Below are 21,682 nucleotides of genomic sequence, written 5' to 3'. Positions count from 1 at the left end.
TCAGCCCCCGGATTCCTCTTGATAAGATGTCAGAGAAGATGAACAGTTTACACACAAGGAAAAGCAGACAATAAATCCTCACATGGAAATGTGCCCAGCCTCACCAGCAGGGAAAGAAATGGGAATTAAATAACTTCAAGGTTAGAACAAAGAAAGATTATGTGCCTATTAAATGAGCAAAAATAAATAAAAATGATAAAATCTGATGTTGTCAGTGCTGGGGGGAAGGAGAGAGAATAGGGTGGCGACTCAGATGGTCTGGGCCTTCTGGAGAGAGCTGGGCAGCGTGCACCCACGGTAGAATGGTTCACACCTTCTGACCTATAAATCTGACTTGAGGAACTCTACCCCCAGGAAATATCCAAGGGAAGAAAAAGACATTTGTATGAAGACATTTCACAGCCATGCTCTTACAATATAGAAAACTGGAAACAACCCGGCCACAGGGAATCGCTGAGCAAATTCTGGCACGTTGACACAACGGAATACTATGTAGCGATTCAAAATGACAAGCTGTGGACTGTGGGCTACATAGAAATGTGTGTATGTATGAAATCATCCTGAGAAAAAGAACAGAACACAAATAGACGCACTCGGATCACAACCGTGAGTTCTGCGTGTGCGTGTTATCAAAGATCTAAAGAGAATTTGGCACAGTAATTGAGCTTAATGCTCATTAGCTTCCATATTCTATCAAAACCGAGTTTCCATTCACAATCTGTAAAAGGAGAAGGAGGAATCCCCTGGGGAAGCAGATTCCTCAGATCTCCCCGGTCACTGGTTCCAGGGCCGGGGGAAGTTCTTTCTTTGTTCTAACCTCAGTTCTTCCTGCTGCCCCGCCCCCCTCCCCCTGGACCGGTTCTTATTGTTCGGTTCTCCAGGGAGGCTACAAAAGCGGCTCTGTAGCCCACCTCTCCTTTGTTTAATATAATATCCCTTCAGAAATAAAATGACAATTCCATTTCTCCATCCCTACTTCACAAGCCTGCCCTGGATTCCCGGACTCAAGCATTCGGCTTCTTGTTAAGAATTTCAAACAGCTCCTCAGAAAGCAGACACTGGCTATGGCCCAGCCTTGAAATGAAAAGGAAACTGACTTCTGAAGGCTTCCCCTCTCTCTCAGGGTTGCCTGTCCTTGTGGCTGTCCTGGCGGGGGCAGGCAGAGAGAAGCGATCCCCTCAAATTCCATTTTAACACCCATTTTGGATCGGAAGACCATTAAAGAAAGAGCCGGAAGCCCTAGACCACGCTGCTGAGTGTCAGCAATTGCTGCTCGTGTCCTGGGGCAGAGCCGCCGAGGACGTGAGGCTGAGCTGCTCATCTGATGGCTTGATTGACACCTCGCAGACGGGGGTGGGAGAGCCCAGCCAGGGAAGCAGCGAGCTGTACAGCTCGAAATAATGAGAGGACTCGAATCGGGAGAGAGCGAGGAATAAATAAGAGAGACCTAGGAGTTGAATAGCAAGGCAGAATCTTCTGTTCTCGTTCTTCCGTCCCTTTTTGCCAAGGCGCTGGAGCCTGGGGCCAGGAGGCAGGCAGGCAGACCGAGAAGTGGCCCCTCCAGACCCATCCCACCAGCTGCCAGGGGTGTTTGGGGCCCTGAATGTGCAGAAGACGCCGGAGCGAGAAAACCAAGAGCTGTAGAGCTGGCTCTATATGTGCTCTCCGTACACATTGTAGCCCCCTCGCACGTCTCAGGTTCGGCTCCCCCACCCCGCCATCCCCCCTCCCTCTGCTGCCCTTGCCCCAGGTCATCCATCTGCCTTCGCTCACCTAGATTCTCGAATTAACCTCATAACCAGTCTCCTGGCCTCTCCTTGCCCCCCTTAATCTATCCCTCCACGCTCCTGCCAGAGTTCTCTCTCTAAACAGCAAATCTCACAGGTGACTCCCCTCCTGAAAATTCCTAACAGCCGCCCATTTCCTATTACGATAAAACCGCAGCTCCTCAGCTTGGCACACGCTCTCGGCAGTTCGAGTTCCGGCCCCCCGCCGGCTCTTGCAGCTCCATGGCAGGTCCCTTCTCCCTGTGCTCTTTAGGCCCTGGCAGGGCTGAGCTGAGAGAGGTTCCAGCATTCGCGGCGATGATGATTCCAAATTCCCCGACACCCCCAAGCCAACTTGGATGTCCTCTGTCCTAGACTCCCTTTCTCACTCCATCTGCGTCTCAGGGGTAACAATGAGCAAAGTGGATTGCAATTGTTTGCAGGTCTGCCTTCCCCCCCCCTCCTTCCCCCAACTCCTTAAGGGGCAGGGGTCTGCTTTTGATTGCCATCTTCCATAGGTCATGCAGACATAGGGAACAACAATGAAAGGGATGTCTCCTTCCCGCCCTGTCCTCACCCACTTTGTTCTCCTCACATGCAATACCGTGAGCATTTTCATTTGTCTCCTTCCAGAGACGTTTTATGAGTGTCCAAACATATTTAAAGGCATATTCTTTCCTTGAAATCTCAGAAGTTGCACACTATACGGCACCTTGCTGTTTCCATTTTTTATATCGTGGCTTCCGCATGAGTCCTATGGGGCCGGCCCCTTCTTCCCGATGGCCTCGTGGTAGTCCGTGCATGGAGAAGGCATTTAGGACAGAGAAGACACCCGCACATGTTTGCCGAATGTGTGGTGGGTTTCTCTGGCTGCCGTAGGCACCCTAGACTCATAGCGATCTCCAGCCATCCGGTGTTGGGTGTTCAGGGAGTTCTTATCCAGGCTGGCCTGGCAAGGTTTATCAAAGTGTCTCTGTGAGCTGCTGAGGACAGGGCCCATCTTCAGGCCTGGAGGTCGTGGGGGTAGCACACCCGGAGACCCTGGCTTCTGCTTCCTGCCCTGTCTTCATGTTTGCATTTGTTAAGTGGCGGATATTACCTTCCACCCCACTCCCTCAAGATACAAGAGTTCCATTGCTAGGCAGTCTCCAGGGGAGGAAAGACAATAAGGAAAGTCCTGGGAATTGGGGCTGAAATCTCTGAGAAAAAATTAAATCACCATGTAGCTTGGGAAGGGAACAGCCACCTCACACCTCACTAGGACAAAAGGAAATGCAGTAAAAGTGAGGGAGGAGACATTTTCATTGTCTTAAGGGAAAACTTTCCTGAAGATGAACACTGGAATCATCATCTTCTTCTTCTCCTTCTCCTTCTTCTTCCTTTTCTTCTTCTTCCTCTTCTTCCTCTCCTCCTCCTCCTTTTTCTTCTTCTTCTTCTTGGACTTAATAGTTTTATTTTCCAAAAGATACAGTTGGTGGGATCTGTTCATGCATCATCACCAGCAGCTGGGTATCTCTTCCCTTGGTGTTTCTGGTATAAATGACTTGAGCTCTATGCTATAAAACCGGTTTAATAAGTCCTTTACTGAGGAGCTCCTGAAGGGCTGTGCTGGCCAGGGAACCCGGAATCTTCAGTCTCTCGAAAACAACAGCTGGAGTTACAAGCTTATAGTTGGGAACTTCCTTACAGAGTTTGTCATATGTCGCTTTGTCAAATGAGACCAGGTTACCGAGCTTGTCCTCAACTATGCCTTTAGACCACTTCTTCTCTCTGGTCTTGCCCCCAGGTTTGTTCTCTGGATCTTTGTCTTTTTTGGCCAACTTTCCAGGATCTTTCTTCTTGTCATCCCTAGGCAGCATTGAGAAGCTTGGAGAGTAGCGGCCACCCCTGCCTTAGCCCCGCTAAGATGTTGGACAAAAATCGAATACTGGAATCTTCTTAATCTTGTCTCAAAGTCTTTCTATCCCAGCTCTACACAAATCTGTGTGCACATCTGCACACTCATCTAACTGTGGTGCTCTAAGATATAATCAGGTGTTCATTTAGTAGGTCTCTTTACACCTATGTGTATCTGAGCGGGTCTATTCCCATCACCAGGCTTTTGGAGAGCTCAGCAGACATTGGGAAAAATGGCAAATCAAAGAGTGCTGGGAATTGGTGTCCCAGTGCTGCCCCTTGGGGAGGTGAGGGTATATCTGGGATGGAAACAGTATATGAATTATCTGTAGGGAGCCTCTCCTCCCACTTTCCCATGCTTCATAGCCTAGCTATCAGGATACTCCGGGATCGGGATTTGCAGGGACGTGTGAGAACTAGGGGCAGGAAAAGTCAGGTGGCTTTCACTAGATCGGGCTGGCTTAACAGGTGACAAATAGCAACCAAACTTCAGTAGCATGCAGGAAGACCAACTCCAGGGATTCAGTGCTCTGGTATTCTCCAGTTTTCAAGGGGATATGGTCTTTCCTTCTCCGACCTCTGCAGCCTGACTATTGATGTTGCTGTTTGTTAGGGAATGTAGATGGATATGGGAGCTCAGGTCCTCCTGACATGATACTGCCAAACGTAGGGTCACGGAGGCAGAGAATCAGAGGGAAGCCTGAGGGAGAGGAGGAAAAGGAAGAGAAGCAGAATCCTGGATAGCAACTCCTACAACATCTTCAATCCCCATCTTCCATTTGTTGCCTCCAGGCTGACCCCCAAAGCCAGTCTGGCCCATCTCCTGAGTCATAATACCTGTAAGGCTTATCTCTCTTACTCTGATTTCTTTTTGGTTCTTATTCTTCTGTTCTTTTTTCTGTTTCTGCCTTGGGCCTCCTTCCTCTCCTTGAGGACAAGAGAGAAAGAGAGGTCTGAGGAAGGGCCTTTGCGGAGAAGTGGTAGGATACCAGGGCCTGGCTGGGGGGAGAGGGCTTGAGGTAGTGGAAGAGGGAGGGGAGCCTAAGGGAGCAGAGAATCTCAGGCATCAAAGCCACAATTCTGAGCTGTATCCCTCCCTCCTCTCTCATACGACTGCTGGTTTAGACAGGACATTCATGCTTGGGATTCACTGGCCTCTGGAATCTGTAGATTAGTGTCTTCTATCACTTCTGGAAGGCTCTCAGCCATTTCTCTCCTCAAATATTTGTCTCTGCCCTATTTTTCTTTTCTGTTTTTCTGAGATGCTAATTAAACATATACTAGGGCTCTAGCCACTGTATCTACTATTTTCTCCATCCCTCTCCCCTTTTTGTCTCTCCATGCTGCACACTGGGTAATTTCTCACTATTATCTTCCACTTTGCCAATTCTCTGTTCTGCATCTCAGCTGCTTTTAAAGTAATGAGTTGAATTTTAATTGTAGTTACTATTATTTTTTTAATTTTAAGTATTTGTAGGGATGCCTGGGTGGCTCAGTTGGTTAAATGTCTGCCTTTGGCTCAGGTCATGATCCCAGGGTCCTGGGATCAAGTCCCGCATCAGGCTCCTTACTCAGTGGGGAAACTGCTTCTGACTGATGCTCCCCCTGCTCATTCTCTCTCTGAAAAATAAATAAACAAGATCTTAAAAAAGAAAAAAAGAATTTGTATTGTGGGGGGCTTTCCTGGGTGGCTCAGTTTGTTGAGCATCTGCCTTCTGCTCAGGTCATGATCCCAGGGTCCCGGGATCAAGTCTCGCATCGGGCTTCCTGCTCAGCAGAGGAGTCTGCTTCTCCCTCTCCCTCTGCCCCTGCTTGTGTTCTCTCTCTCGCTCACTCTCTCTCTCAAATAAATAAAATCTTTAAAAATAAATAAATAAATAAATAAATAAAAATTTTAAAAAAAGAATTTGTATTTGGAGTTTTTAAAGTCTATTTTGTCCCTTTACATAATTTCTTATTACATGTAAATATCTGCACTTGAACAAATTATTATTTATTACACATTAATTTATTGTATGTATTCCACATATATAGGAATAATATGAATACGAAGGGGCTTTCCTCTGGAGAGGATCGTGCTGACTTCTGCCAAACACTAGGGGCACCTGCTGACTTCTGCCAAACACTAGGGGCACCACCAGTCCTGAGCTATCTAAACAGAGTCCCAGGTCTGAGGTTCTCTGGATCAGGCAGGAGTCCTTTGGGATCTCAGTGTATTGAGGGGAGGATGTTCTATTAGACTCCCCACCATGTGCAGGCACTGAGCATGGATTTCTAGCCCGCTCATTCTCCCAAGTGTTCAAAATGAAAGTTCAGATTTGCTAGGATTGACAGATGCTTTTTCAGGGAAAATTGGTTTCTATGCTTTGGTTTTTTCTTCCATGTTGGCCTGTTGATTCCTTGGTATTTTATCAACTCTTTGAAGCTTTTAAGATATTCTTAAATTTATTTTTTAAAATTTTTTAAAGATTTTATTCATTTATTCATGAGAGACAGAGAGAGAGGGAGGGAAACAGAGGCAGAAGAGAAGCAGGCTCCCTGCAGAGCAGGGACCCCTGATGTGGGACTCGATCCCAGGACCCTGGGATCATGACCTGAGCCGAAGGCAGACGCTTAACGACTGAGCCACCCAGGCGCCCTTTTTTTTATATTTTATCTAGCACTTCTAGTTGATTTTACTGTGAGGTCAGTCCAAATAATTCAGTCTACATTACCAGGCTTCCAACCTCAGTTGCAATCAAATTACTGGGACCCAGCATACATCCACTCAACAATATGTCCTTCATTTACATTCCCCTGTTCCCTCGGCCCCAGATACAAAGAGTGAAAACAAAGTGGCAATTGTCAACAAGAATGACCACCTCCCAGGGCACCTGACTGACTCAGTCAGAACATGTGACTCTTGATCTCCGGGTGGTGAGTTCAAGCCCCACGTTGGGCGTAAAGATTACTTAAAAAAACAAAATCTTAAAAACAAAAACAAAAACAAAAAAAGAATGACCACCTCCCTCAGAGGGCAGCAAGAGTGAGAATTTCATAATAGCTACCATAAGAACCAGATTTAGGAGTGGACTGGCCAAACTTTGGCTGAAGGACCAGAATACATGTGACCCTAAAGCATCATCATGAATTGGAATAAGATAGAAGAGAATTTTGCTGCTCAGGTGGCTTTTAGGGAATCCCTGTACTTGTTTGAAAGGAGGACTATTTTGGTAAGAGGCAGGTATAGGCTGTGACCTCCAAGGTTAACTGTCTTCAGCTGAAAGTGGGTCCTGCTTATGTACAGCTTTTGTTTAAAGACTGGGGCATGCACTTGCCCACCGAGGCTGCATTGCTGAGAACAATAGAGATGCGTGGTCTTCTGTTCATCCTTCTTCTTTGCAGTACCTAACCTATTTAAATGAAGTGTTGAACAAATATTTAAAGAATATCAGTTTTCTCTCTCTACGTATAGCAAGAAATTGGCAACACAAGTTGCCTCTGGGGAGTGAAGCTGGGTGGAATCTTGTTACAGAAAGAGACTTGGAAGAAAACGCTGTACAGGTAATTGCTGTCCTGAGGGGGCTCAGGGCATCGTCAGCCTCCTGCCTGCACCGAAGCGCCCAGCCACAGCCAAGATTTGGCCTGGATGGGATCCAAATCCACAGAAAGACCCCAAAACAGGTGAAAGGTGGTATGCAGCACCTGGATATGTAGGGAATATAAAAGGGGTGAGATAGTGGAGCCCGCCCCCGGGTCTCATCTCACTGAGCAGGTTCTTGTACAGAACTTTGGAAGGGTCCGTGCGAGCTCACAGTAGCACGGTATTAACCAGACACTCCCCTCTTCCTGCCTTCGTCCTTGGCAGCCCTCTCTTTGTCTCTCTCTCTCCCTCTCTCTCAGTGTCTCTCCACCCCGCCCCTCACTCCTTCTCTCTCCCTATCATACGTGTCCACCTTTATTTTCTCAGTATTTAGACGGGCAGAAGAAGGAAGGCTTAGAAAACACATTGGGAAAAGTCCAGCTGTGTTTGGAACAGACTATCCGTGCTCCTTGCCCAGAATTCTGAAAGGAAAGGAAACAGCCAAGGTTTGTGGAATGGGCTGGGGAAGGTCTGTCCGGAGCCCATCCCAAAAGCTTCCTGGACAACCCTGGTCCTTATCATTGCCCCTTAGGAACCCTCACCACATCACATGAGCTCATCAAAAGCTTCGGGGCACTCACTTTATAGACATCTCATTCAATCGGCACGGCAGCCCTGGGAGGTGGGCAAGGCAGGCATTCTTAGCCCCATTTTGCAGATGAGGAAACTGACAGCTAGTAAGTGACAGGGCCAGCATTCTAATGCCCACCCAGGACTTCAAGCCCCAAGCCTTTCTCCGCATCCAGAGACGGACCCAATGCTCTCACTCAGAGCATCCTGGGTCCCGGGCTCAGTGTTTTTACAAAGGAGCAAGAAGGTGGCTCGTTCCGTGTTGCAAATCACAGCATTTCCCACCCCTCCCCTGCAAAGAAAGAGAAGGAACATGACCCCCAAAGGAAAGAAATTCTAAAGCAGCCCCTAGGGACCTCTGGAGAAGCTGTTTGATTTATTTCGGTCCCTACTGGTTTCTGTGCCACATTTATAAACGTCAGCGCCGGAAATGAAGTTCCCACTGCCCTAGCAGCTGCTGGTTGCGGCTGTTGCTCACTAAGGGTTCAGATAAAGTGTCTCCCCCTCCCCTTGATTGATAGAGAGCTGAGAATAAAAGAAAATAAAAGCCCCCTGGAGCACTGGTAGAAGGGAGGGGGCAGCTTCTCAGGAAGAGAAAGGGGGTGATCTTTTCTAGGCTGATACTAGTGGAAACAGAGAGGGTGTGTGTGTGCGTGTGTGCGTGTGTGTGTCCGTGTGTGTATGTGTGCGTGTGTGTGAGTGTATAGGGAAAAGATCCAGCTTTTAAGGCCACATGGAAAATAAACGCCTTAGGGCGCCTGGGTGGCTCAGTTGGTTAAGCGACTGCCTTCGGCTCAGGTCATGGTCCCGGAGTCCTGGGATCGAGTCCCACATCGGGCTCCCGGCTCAGCGGGGAGCCTGCTTCTCCCTCTGACCCTCTCCCCTCTCATGCTGTTTCTCTCTCTCTCTCTCTCTCAAATAAATAAATAAATAAAATCTTTAAAAAAAAAAAAAAAAAAAAAAAAAAAAAAAAAAAAAGGAAAATAAACGCCTTAGCTCACACACAGAGAGGAAAAGTAGTGAAATCCGTGGTCTGTTTCAGGGGCTCTGACACCAGATAGAGGGGAGGAAAGGGGACCCGTAAGGTTGTCTTTGTCACCTCTGCGTGTCTACTCTCCCTGAGCAAAATCTGCTATCTTCCAGGATCTGGGCCAGGGGCGGAGACTGGCAGAGACTGAGAGCAAGAGAGTCTGGAGGAGAGTGGCAAGAAATGAAAGGTAAAAGCTTCCCAAAGGACCACAGAGATCCAAGGCATTGCCGTTATTAACCGAACCAGCGGCTGAGATGGAAGCCTCCGTGCCGGGAGCGGTTCTGGTCCCGCCCGTGGTGCTGTTGTAGATACTGATGCATACACTTCGGCAATAATGCCTCTTCTTGCATGTCTTCTAAATCCGTGATGCTCTCTGGTCTTCGAGAAACACTGGTTGGGACCCATTCCAACAGTCCTAGCCGAGCACCTCCGGCGATCCCCAAAGCAACAAGACATTGAAACGTCACTTTGAATTTGATTGTTTTGTACCTTTATTTTAAAACATAAGCCAAATATTTCCAAATGACTACTGTTCTCTTCAAAGTCACCCCCCTGAGAGGTTTTGTAGTTAACCCAGTGTCACTCAATGTGTGGCCAAAATCATCCACTTCAGGGCCAGCTTATAACCTGGGCAATAAAATGTCTTATTACTTTACAGAGGTTCCTTCCTTTGCCCTAACTTGTTTATCACGCCTGTGTCCTGGTAACTTTCGGCCCTTTCCAAGCACTATGTCTTCTGTCGTGAGGTTAGCTCAGCGGCGCGGTTTGAACCCACCCGGGGAGGACAGGATTATTCAATGAGGGGGTGGAGATATAGTTATTAGCATAAGAAAGAAACACACAAAAGGGAGAGGAACCCTTATATTGATGTGATGGGTATCTGGGTGGGTTCTCGCTTCTTTTCACTTTCCTTATATGGATAGAAGTGTTTTTGTTTCAAAAAAAAAAAAACAAGGTGTGGAGCAAGCAAAATGTGGTATATTTATACAATGGAATATCATTCAGCCTTAAAAGGTAGGAAATTCTGACACAGGCTACAACACGGGTGAACCTTGAAAACGTTATGCTGAGTGAAATAAGCCGGTCACGAAAAGGACAAATACTGCAGGATTCCACATATACGAGGTACCTAGAGCAGTCAAGTTCACAGAGACAGAAAACAGGTTGCTGGTCACCAGGGGCTGGGAGAGGCGGGAATGGGAGTTAGTGCTTAATGGAACAGAGTTTCAGTTTGGAAATGAAAAAGTTCTAGAGATGGCTGGTGGTAGCGTTTACACAACAACGTGAATGTACTTAGGGGGCGCCTGGGTGGCTCAGTCAGTTGGGCGTCTGCCTTCAGCTTGGGTCATGATCCCGGGGTCTTGGGATCGAGCCCTGTTTTTCCGTCTGGCTCCCTGCTCAGCGGGGAGTCTGCTTCTCCCTCTCTCTCCGCCCCTCCCCGCCCCTCCCCCTCGCTCATGCTCTCTCTCCCTCTCAAATAAATAAAATCTTTAAAAAAAAAAAAAGGGAATTCACTTAGCCATGAATTGTACACTTCAAAAATGGTTAAAATGGTAAATTTTAAGTTATGTGAATTTTCAAAAAATATTTTATTTATTTATTTGAGAGAGCGAGAACAAGCTGGGGGAGGGGCAGGGGGAGAAGCAGGCTCCCCTCCGAGCAGGGAGCCCGATGCAGAACTCGATTCCAGGACCCTGAGATCAGGACCTGAGCTGAAGGCAGACACTTAACCGACTGGGCCCCCTAGGCCCCCCAAGTTATGTGAATTTTACTATCAGAAATTTTTTTAAAAAGTGTGGAGGGGGTGCCTGGGTGGCTCAGTTGGTTAAGCAACTGCCTTCAGCTCAGGTCGTGATCCTGGAGTCCCGGGATCAAGTCCCGCATCAGGCTCCCTGCTCAGCAGGGAGTCTGCTTCTCCCTCTGACCCTCCCCCCTCTCATGCTCTCTCTCTCTCTCTCTCTCATTCTCTCTTTCTCAAATAAATAAAATCTGTTTTAAAAAAGCGTGGATAAATCAAATCTATTCTCAAAAGGTGAGGATTTGACATCACTGATGTTATTCAAAAGAATGTGCTATGGGGTGGGCCAAGGCCCAAAGAGAGAGGCCTCAAATATTCTTCTCTCTGGATCAAAACCAGAGCCCTGGGGGGTCAGGCAGGCAGCCTTCACTCCTGCTCTGAAGCTGCCCCAGGGAGGAGCTACACCTCCAGGTCTTTTGTTCTGACATTTCCTATAACCTCGTGCACCTGCAGCAGCGAAGCCACTCTCCCCGCCCTGGAATATTCCACAGCACAGCCTGGCTGGCTGACCTGGGCCGCAGGGGCTGGCCGGCTGCCCTGGCAGCGTGAACCAGGCTATAGCAAGTCATGGCTCTGCTGGCCAGGCGGCTGCTGAGGTGGCTTTTTAATCCTCCAGCCGTGCCTTCCTAGTGATTGCTTTTATTAGGAAATGTAATGAAAAAGACTATATGAAGCCCCTGCCAGAAAAAAAAAAAAAAGCTAATAAGATTTTGCACCAAGTGTGGCGAGAAAAGAAAGGGGGAAAAAGCACATTAGGAGTCAGATAATGAGATAAATGAAAGACCGCAGGGAAGATCATTTTTGCAGACTTGCTGGATGGTTGTAAAATTTTTAATTTGCTGAATTCTCTTTTTTCGTTGTCTCTGACTCTCCCTGTCTCTTTCCCTGGCTTTCTGATGCTCTGAATCTCGTCTCCGTCTTTCTGTCTTCGCCTCTCCTTCTCTTCCTTGGTTGCTCTCCTTGTTTCAGCTCTTGCTTTTTGAGCGTGCATGTGCGTGCGTGTGTGCATGCGTGCGTGTGTCCTTTTACCATGGCCAAACCTGCCCCTCGGGACTGGGGCAGGAGGCTGGCACCTTGGGCAGCGAGCCCCACCCAGTTAGAAGGAGCAGGAGGACAAAGGACTGCCGCTCCCCACCCCCCTTCTAGGGAGCTGCTGTGATTTGGCTGAAGGGAGAGAAAGAGGGAGAGATCAAGGGAAGAAGGAGGAGAAAAATGGGACTGCAGAGGAAGGACGGGAGATCAGAGACCAGAGAAGTAAGGAGGAAGAGAAAGCCCCCGCTGCTCCCGCAAATCGATTCTCGGCAATGCCCGCCCTCCCGTCTGTGCTCTGAGCTGCTGAGCAGAATGCCACCTCCATAGGACACCAGGCCTGAACAGAAGGGCTCTGGGGGCACAGGGCAGGCACACAGGCCAGGCTGCTAGGGTCCACTGGGCCTGCCTTGCGTTGTGGGGAGAGGTCTCGCTTCCCCAGGAACCCCCTGTCACCACCCAGGCTTTGAGGAGGTCCTCTCCAAAATCTAGTTTGGGTACTGGCTTTGGCAGACGCCTTCCTTCTGTTCCACACTTGGGAATTCAGAGGCGTCTCGTTGCTTCTCTGCATAAATCCCAGGTCACACTGCAGTTGGAGGGCTTGAGCGTGGACACGCTGAATAGCTTCCCCGTGGGGAGGAGGAGCCTGTGAAAGTACGGGAATGAATGGCTCAGGGTGGAGACACGTTGTCAGTTATTAGGAAAAATCTCTCTTGCTCTTCCATCCCTTGTTCCTTCCCCAGTGGGGACAATCTGTTCCGCGTCCTCCCAGGAAAGACTTCTCTCTCTGTGCTCTGCCTCCAGCAAAAGTGTGCTGTGGGCGACCTAGGGGATGGGCGTTCCCTCTACCAGCCACCACAGAAGAGAAAAGAGCCATGGAAATCGGCAAGGTCTGCCGGAACCTGTCAGAAGGGGGCGTGGGGAGTCTCCCACGCCGGCTGGACAGAGAAGGTGGATTGGGACAGAGATAAGCAGTCCCAAGTGGGAGGATGGTTCAAGGTCAGTGGGAGGGGGGTGGTTGCAACTTGACCGTGGAGTAAAATAAACTGGGAATAAGAGCAAAGGCGCATGGTGCTTTCTATGGCTCTAGGCTCTGCGAACCTGAGGGTATCGACTTATTTAATCCTCACCACAATCCTGTGAGGTTGGTACGATTGTTAACATCTCCGTTTTATACCTGAGGGAGCTGAGGCATGGTGAGAGGTTAGCTACTTCTCTGTCGCCCCTCCACAACAGGAGATCGGTTCAGCAAAGTATCAGGAGACGAGTCAAGAAGGAGAACAGCACTGTGGTTAAGAACATGAACTTTTGGGCCAGATAGCCCGACATGGACTAGCTGTGGGACCTTGGAGGAGATCCTTAGAACTTAAGGTCACCCCTCAGAGCAACGTGAAGGGCACCGAATGCCTGTTGGTTAAACATGGGCAGCACCCGGCCCCTGAGCTCAGTCAGAGGCGGCGCTTAACGCCATTAACCACCCATGGGAGGACGGGAACATCTTCCGTGCTTGGCAGCTCCAAACCTCAGCTTCCCACCTCTGGCCTCCCACCAGAAACACTGGAGATGGGCCCTCCCAGGGATGAACATCTTAGGGGCACGCAGTCCTGCAGACAGGCCCCAGAGAGCCCTAGCACCCGCCGCACAGCCCCTCACCCCAGGGCCTCCCTCCCCTTCCCTGACCTGGTGGGAGCACCCCCAGCACTGTGGCTCAGTGAATTGTTCAGGGAGTGTGTCTCCCTCCTTCCCTGCCTCCTTCCCTTCCCTCGCCCCTGCTTTTCTCTTGATGGAGAAGGCACAAATTAGGCAGAAAGGAAAATGTTGACAGTTCCCAGCCCTCCCTTGCTAGGGATAAAGAGAAATACGTTAACCGCTGAAGCTTTAGGCGGATCAAACACAGTTTGTGAGATGCTTCAAATGTATTATTCATCTCACCAAGGAGATGCAATCTTGGGTTTTCTCTCGTCGCCCCATTAAGAGGAACCCTCAGCCACTGTGGAGATGCTGGGCTCCAGAGAGGAGGGGGCACCTTCAGAATGCCATCTTTTCAATATTAAATCAGTAGGTCTGCCTCCAGTCCTTCTTTTTCCTCTTGAAGCTTTCCAAATGAGTTGGTCAACTTGCCAGAGAATCCAAGGATACGAAGGCTGCAGGTGAGACCCACGGAATTGGGCACGACAAACACTTGGAATCAAAGAGTAACTGTGACACTCGGGAGGCAGGAGATGGAGACCTTGACCCTGGACGGTCCTCCATGTGCCACTTGAACTTGAGGTATGTAACTCTCACAGGCTGGAGGAGCTCTCAGAGAAGGCATCTCCCCCACGCCATTCGCTCTAAGTCGCACTGTGGATGGCGGGGTTGCACTCACTCTATAGTTGGATGCCCGGAGGAAGGATCTGGATCCAGACAAAACCCTTAGGCCTTGTGATTGGGACAAGTGGAGGCCCCTGAGGGTTCTATATTATTTCCTTGCTTCTCTTCCTTTTTCCCTTTGGCCACTGAGGTCCCCTGTGGGCTCCTGCCAGCATCCCAGGGTTCTGAGGCACCAGGGCAAGCTTCCCCAAATCACATACTGCCCCCTTCTTAAACCTCACCCGGAGAAGAAACCATTCTAGCCTCCCATGCTTTTGCCCCACTGTCTCACAAACCTCCCACTTGTACAGCGGTGGGAATAGAGAGCGGGCATTGCTGGTGGAAGGAGAGATTAGAACAGCCCAAAAGGAAGGATTTTGACATGATGTATCAAAAAGCCTTAGAGTGTACATTCTCTTTAACCCAGCAATTCCATCTCTTAAAAAGTGCTCCAAGGAAACACTGGACAAGTGTGCAAAGCTGTACAAAAATGTCCATCCCAGCTTTGTTGATAATGGCAAAACCTGCAAACATCGGGTTTTTTTTTTAGAAGATTTTATTTATTTATTTGAGAGAGAGAGAGAGCACAAGCAGGGGGAGGGACAGAGGGAGAGGGAGCCCGACGGACGTGGGGCTCGATCCCAGCACCCTGAGATCATGACCCCAGCTGAAGGCAGACGCCCAACCAACTGAGCCACCGAGGTGCCCCTGATCCTGCAAACATCTTAACACCACAATCATAAAGGATTGGCTAAATAGTTGCCTTCTGATGCAGTCATTTACAACCAGATTCTGCAATATGGGGGAAATAATGTACAAATATATTTTCATTCTAAAAAAAATGTCAAATAATAGAGGTAAAGCACACTCTCCCCCTCCTTAATCCTAACCCAGTCCCATTCCTCCCCTCAAAGTACTCGTTATTACCAGTTTAGCATGTATCCTCTCAGACCGTTATTTTAAAGAACCGCATTTAATATAAACAAATAATAAATTCAGGTTATGCAAGTTGGTAACTAGAGATGCATCCAGGCAAAAAGAAAAGTCTCGCTGCTCATACACCAAAATGTCCACAGTATTCAGCCTTAAAGAGTGGCACTGTATATGGTTTTTACTTTCTTCTGCAGGATTTACTGTGTTTTCTACAGGGACAGAAAAGAGAAACAATGCTATTTTAAAATATAGTAAAACACAAGGAATTGGTACCGGGGCTGCCTCTGAGGAGTGAGAAGAGACCGTTTGCCAGGTACGCTTTTATGTCTTTTGAATTTTGTACCTTGGACACGGATTACCTATTCAAAAAATGAATAAAATTTTTTAAAATTTAATATGGCCATAAAATAAAATAAGGGGGCTGGTGGAGAAGACCTTCAAAGGGCAGCATGCCCTGATATCCCGGGAATCTGTGAAAGCCTTCAAGCTGTAGTAACAGGTTCTGAATCTGCTCCGGATCCACTCCAGTAATGCTAGTCTCTTTCTGACTCCCCAGGCAAGGAATTAGGGCCCATAACCTAGAAGAAATGAGGTAGGGTCTAAAATAAACCAGGCTGCCAGCCAGAAATAACTTTGTAATAAGTTACAGCACAGCAACAGTAATGGATCAGTTGAGCTCGTTTTCATACTTTATCGAAGTATTTTTCATCTCCTTTTAGTTCTCCTAATTTTCCTTGAGGCTACCTGCTGCCATCAGGTGCCTGGGCAGGAAAGGACGGGGCCCATGACCTGTCTGAAGGGCCATTGTTTGAAGTCTGCCCCAAAAGATCCATGTTTCCCGGGGCTGGGTGTTGGGTCTCAGACAAGAGTCTGCCGTCCCTCCTGCCCAGGGCCCGTCTGCTTCATCAGCCCCCAGCTCCTGCCTTGGGTTCCTAACTTGGGTACCCCACAAGGATAATCCGCCTTGCCCCGGAGACTGGCTGTGACATGTGGGTGGTGGTTGACAGACCCTACAGCAAGGTGGCTGGCCAGTCAGAGCAGAGGGTCCCCAAAGCTGGAGCAGCTTCCAGGCATCCGCTGTGGGGGAGGATGTAGATGGCAGGGTGGGGGCTCTCTGAGGCCTGGGATAACCACTATTTATCAACCGATGACAGACATTTTTAATCGACCATGTTATGAGAGGTATAGGAGATGACATGTGTCTGTGTATGAGGACACAGGCAGCACGCCCAGCCTAGAACATGCTCCATGAAGTATTCATTCCCTCCCCTGGAAAGTCTCCTCCCTGGGTCCCCCCCCCCCCAGGGCTACCAGTCACCCCTTCCTCCTCTGGGCTCCCCCACCCCTCTCCACTCATATATCTCCCGGGACTGTCATTGGATGCCCGTTTCACACACAGTCTCACCAGACCGAAATCCTTGAGGGCAAGATTTGTATCCAAATCAGTTTCATATGTCACATAGTAGGTCCTCAGAAACTATTTCCCGAATAAACAAATAACTGCAATTTGGGGGCCCAGGATTCTTATAAATTCTCACTAAGTAGTCTCACTCTTAGCCCAGAGGCTGCCCTAAGCCCCGAGCTCCCTGCCCCGACTCACTCCAGACCAGACGCAGAGGACGTAGGGGCAGCGAGCTGCAGGGGCGGCCTGGTGTGGTAAAAAGTGGGCTGAGCTGGGCTCCTGGCCACCAGAGACTTAACTGCTCTGGACTCAGCTCCTTCATCTACACATGATCATTAGATCAGATCAGCAGCTGAAGACTCAGATACCTACACAGGAACGCAGTGTGGGGAGGGAAGCAAAGGGTGGAAGACTGCGCAGTCGGGTAGCAGGTGAGTCCCCTGAATGGTGCTGCCCCTCTCTGCCAGCTGGTCATTGTGGGTTAAGTGTGGCGAGATCTTCTTATTTTTTGAGACAAGCCAGAAATCTAGATTTTTAGGTGAAGTCTGGTGACCAGGTCAAACTCAAATCCATAGACCCTTTGCACCTGGGACAGGAACACCAGCTGACCACTCACCTCCTTTCCAGCTCTTAAATTCTCCGAATTTCAAGACAGTGGCCTGGATACCTATGTTTGGGAATGGGGGTAGCCTTTTAAGGGCAAGACTCAAAGTCCAGGGTTCATTCTGGCAACTGCCATCCTGCCCCCCAAACTGCTACTCTACCTGAGTGCTGTCCCCCGCCTGCCACCAACCGCCCCCACACAGCAGGCAGAGATGGGGGGCGAGGAGGAGCCACCGGCCGCTTGTCCCAGGGTGGGCCAGAGGGCAGCCCCTCACTTTCTGCCCTTCCACGTGCCTGCTCCGCCCCGAGCTCCAGGCCCAGGGGCAAAGGTGCCGCCTCCCCTTGCCCCGCACAGGGGCGCCCACCGGTGATACCGTCTCACCTAATAAATTCCTGTCAGAGAGGCTGTCAGGGCCTGGGAAATAAATAATGATATTTAACATTTTGTAATAACAACAATTAACCGGTAAATAATGTCCTTTAAACTGCAAACGCTGGAGTAAATTAATTCTTCTAATGAGCTGTCAGGCACGGAAGAAAAAAAAGGACCCGTTTCCTTTGGTGCCACGAGGCTGCCGTGTGAGCAGCGGGGGAAGCGCACCTCGGCCCCGGGGGCTCATTACCGGGAGGCACGCGGCGCGGGGTTCCCGGGGATCCGCGGGCCCCGCCTGCTCCCACGTGGCGCGCGGCCGCCGCTGTCCGCTCCGCACCTGGCGCCCCGGCCCGGCCGCGCTCCGCCCCGCGCCCCGCCAGGTGCCCATTGCCGACCAGCCGCGCGGCCAGCATTTCAATTAGAGACGCCCCGCTCCCTGGCCTCCCGCCCACACACACCGGAGCCCGCGCTCAGCCTCGGGGTGGCTCGGGGCACGGAGCTGGGGACAGGGGAGGGGGAGAAGCCGGGCGCGCATCCCTAGTCCTTGCTGCGTGACCTTGGAGAGCTTTCCTGCCCTCTCTGGGCGGGGACGTCGTAAATGGAAATGTGAAGCTAATCAAACCAGATGTGATTACTTCTGAGCTCCCCAGAAGCCTGTGACCATAAAAAGACACCTAAGAGTAAGGCAGCTCTTTATGTACTGATTCGGAGTAATCTCCAAGATATATTGTCAGGTGACAAAAGCAAGGCACAGAACAGTGTGCAGGGTCTGCTACATCTTGTGTATTAAAAATAGGACGAAAGAAAGAGAATATGTGTCCCTATTTGCTTGTATATGTCTAGACGGGAAACGTATAATATGTGCTCGCCTCTGGGGAGGAGAACTGGGAGACTGGGGTGGGAGGGAGGCTTTTCACGGAATAGGCTTCCAACCCCTTATGTTTGGAACCATGCACAGTTATTACCTATTCAAAAAATAAAAGACAAAGCCACGCACAGCAGAGGTCATTCTTGACTCTCGGCAGCTTTCGGAAGTGGGAGCCCCAGGGGCACAGATGAACTGGGACCCTACCTGAAAACCCTAGGGAGAGAGCACCCCGCCTGCCGCCCTAGAACACGAGCTCATGAGTCAGGAAGTCCTTGCCAGTATCTAATCCCATTCCCTCCTGCTACAATTGGAGTTTCTCTCCAGATTCTGTATTTGGTGGGTGGAAGGGCTGATGGTTTTATGCAGAAAGTGGGGGGGGGGGTACAGCCACTGTCTGGAGAAGAGAGAATGCAGACAGTCATGGCCTTCTGGAGCCACATAGGCCTGGGTGTGAACCTACTTAAGTCACTCGCTAGCTGTCTGGTCCGTGTGACACTCTCCATTCCTAGCCTTCAGAACCCAGACGTCCCTGCCTCTCTCAGGGAGGACATCAGGTGCTGAGCTCCATGAACAGGCATCCACCTCCCACAAGGACCAACCCAGGCCCTTTGCTCCCCAGGACAGACTGAAGACCCCTTTCACGATCACAAGCCATCTGGTCCCCAGATCTATGCCTCCCCACAAGGCCCAGTGCTAACCCCCAAAGGAGATGGATATGTGGCCTCGCTGGGGCCAGGGCCAGCTTTGCCCACTTAGCACCTAAATTACCATGCTCTAAATCCAGAACAGGCTCAAGGTAGCTGGTGGCTGAAAGTGTTGGAGCTGGAAAATCAGCCAGGCCCAGGGCTCGAATGAAGCACTGGGAAGGCCTGGGGTGGGGGTGGGAGTGGGGCTGGTGCTAGAGGACTGGGAGCGAGAGAAGGGCTGAGCAGGAAGGCTCCCAGTCCCCTATTGCCAGCTGACCAGCTCCACGTTCATCTCTTTGTACCCTCGCCCTCCTCATAAGGGGTCTCCCGATTCGAGAGTTTCTTAGCTAGAATAGATTTGAAAAGCCCTGACCTTGGCCATTTAGAACTCCCTGCTGCCTGTCCCAGGCCCCGCTCGTCACCGCCTAGATATAGTAACAGGACTAGGGGAGGGAAAGGGAAGTGGGAGCCACAGGGGAAATGTGGGGAGATGGCCAGTGTGGCCTCCTGACCCTCCTGTCTCCTCAACACCCTCAACTCAGCACCTAGCACATCAGGGTGAACGTTCAGGGAAAAATTGCTGATTGTGGGAATGCCTGAGAGACTCCCTTCCCTGGCAGCCTGGAGGAGAAGCAATGGCTTCATTTAACCTGACAAGATCCAGGGAGGGGGGAGAATGAGGGCATGTCTGGTGTCAACTTTAAGACAGTGTCAGTGGCTAAGGCTGAGGGAAGGGAGTCTAACAGATCTGGGTTCAAATCCAGGCTCCATCACCTATCAGCTGTGTGACTCAGGACAAGTTGCCTAACTTCTCTGAGCTTTGGTTTCCTCCTCTACAAAATGTGGAGAATGGTTCCCTATCTCTTTGGGCTGCTGTGAGGGTTAAGATGAGATCTAAAATACTTAGCATAGTGCCTGGGCATAAAGTAAGCCCCCAATAAAAGGCTGTTTCTGTTCTGGTGAGCTTTTTGCTGCCCTGCTAGACAGATTCCCCCTCCAAGACCAAGAAGGGCAGTTGTCCTGCCGCCTGAGGTAGGCAGACCACCTCTGCGGCTCCCTGATTTGGGAGGCAGCCCAGAAAGGCCTCCAGGCTTGGTTTTTGCAGAGGGCAGCGGAAAAAATCAGAGCTGAAGCCAGCAAAACAAGGATCCCAACAGCGGGTCTGAGTCAGCTCCTCCTGGGTCTGGGGGTTCAAGAGCCTTCCTCAAGGTCACAGGACCTCCCAGTCATCCTGCCCTCCATGTGACCACCCCCTTGGCCTGAGTCCTCTGAGAGCCTGCCCGGGCACCTGTGAGCCTGCCACACGGGCTGGGAAAGCACGGGGTGTTCTAGCGCATGGCGGAAGCTGGGTCTCAGCCACACGGAAATGAAAACCAGCTTGCCCAGTGCTGAGTTACCATGTCGCCTGAAATCAGATTGATTTCCTGGGCTTGTTGTGACGGCACTGTTACAATTGATTCGTCTGGATGGCAGGGAGTTTATCTGTTTGGAGCTGTCTGTCATTGATCTGAATAGGCTTCTAAAATAGCCCAAATACCTGGTGAGGGCGAGGTTGCCACCAAGCCCGGCTCAATATTAATTATAATAATGAACAGGCATGAGGAGGGTTGGTTCATTGCCTGCCCTACAGGGCTGGCCTCTGTGAGGTTTCGTGTTTAATATTCATTGCAGGCCAACCCATGCAAAGAGTGGGCAGACGCTCCTCAACTGGGGGAAGTTTGCACAGGACAGAGAAGGGACTGGTGCTGTTGCAACAAGAAAGGTTTAGGTTAGGGGCGTCTGGGTGGCCCAGTCGTTAAACGTCTGCCTTTGGCTCAGGTCATGGTCCCAGGGTCCTGGGATCGAGCCCCGCATGGGGCTCCCTGCTCGGCGGGAAGCCTGCTTCTCCCTCTCCCACTCCCCCTGCTTGTGTTCCCTGTCTCGCTATGTCTCTGTCTGTCAAATAAATAAAATCTTAAAAAAAAAAAAAAAAGAAAGGTTTAGGTTAGACCTCAAGGAGGACTTCCTAATGACTAAAAGTGTTTGGAGAGAGCATACCATTCACTCGTTAGCCGGGACAAACTATTTCTCCCTGCATCTGTTTCCTCTGTAAGGTGGGGATTATGATACTTCTCATAACTGCCGCCACCTCTGCTTCTGGCTGAAAAATAAGACAAAGCAAAACACTGGAAGCCTCTTCTGGTTCAGGGAGAAGCAGAAGCGTCCTACCCTAGGTAAAAAAGCATCTGCCTTTCTCAGCTTTGGCACAGAGTAAGCATTCAATCAATGGAGTTATTATTATCATAATTATTGATTCGACGAATATTTATTGAGCACCCCCAGGAAACACTGGTGAACGAGCCATGATCCCCTGCGTTGGAGGAGATGAAGCCTGGGTTACTATGGGAACCAGGACATTCCCCTTGCTGTAGGCTCTCAGGAACAAGGGAGGGCCCTAGGGGTGGGAGACAGCTTGGAAGTTGTGCCTGGAGGCCGGTGGAGGAGCAATGAGGACCTCACCGGGTGGCTGCAGGTCCCAGGCTGTGTCACCCAGCAGCAGACAGCTCCACGAAAGATCAGTCAACAAGAGCCCCTCCAGAATAACGTTCTTCCAGGAAGAAGAGGATCCTTCCCTCTAAGGATCTGGCAGAAATGTGATCAAGCTTGGGGTTCAGGTCTGCAAGAAGCAAAGAATAACAAGCTGTCCCTGACGACACCAGCTGACATGCAGCAAGGAGCGTGGAGGCTGAACCAACATCAGGACTTCTGGCTGAG

General features: G+C 50.1%; 1 protein-coding gene across 1 annotated transcript; it reads right to left on the bottom strand.

Annotated features, from left to right (window-relative positions):
* Nucleotides 1-3,322: 3,322 nt before the first annotated feature.
* On the bottom strand, nt 3,323-4,370 carry LOC116647536 (40S ribosomal protein S25-like). The gene has a single exon (XM_032428997.1). The coding sequence runs from the start codon at nt 3,623-3,625 to the stop codon at nt 3,323-3,325; it is 303 nt and encodes a 100-aa protein (XP_032284888.1). The 5' UTR covers nt 3,626-4,370.
* Between the last annotated feature and the right edge of the window lie 17,312 nt (nt 4,371-21,682).

This window comes from Phoca vitulina, unplaced genomic scaffold, assembly GCF_004348235.1.
Source record: "Phoca vitulina isolate PV1807 unplaced genomic scaffold, GSC_HSeal_1.0 scaffold40, whole genome shotgun sequence".
NCBI classification, from domain to species: domain Eukaryota; kingdom Metazoa; phylum Chordata; class Mammalia; order Carnivora; family Phocidae; genus Phoca; species Phoca vitulina.
Note: the sequence above shows the minus strand (reverse complement) of the source record. Positions and strands in the feature narration are given on the sequence as shown.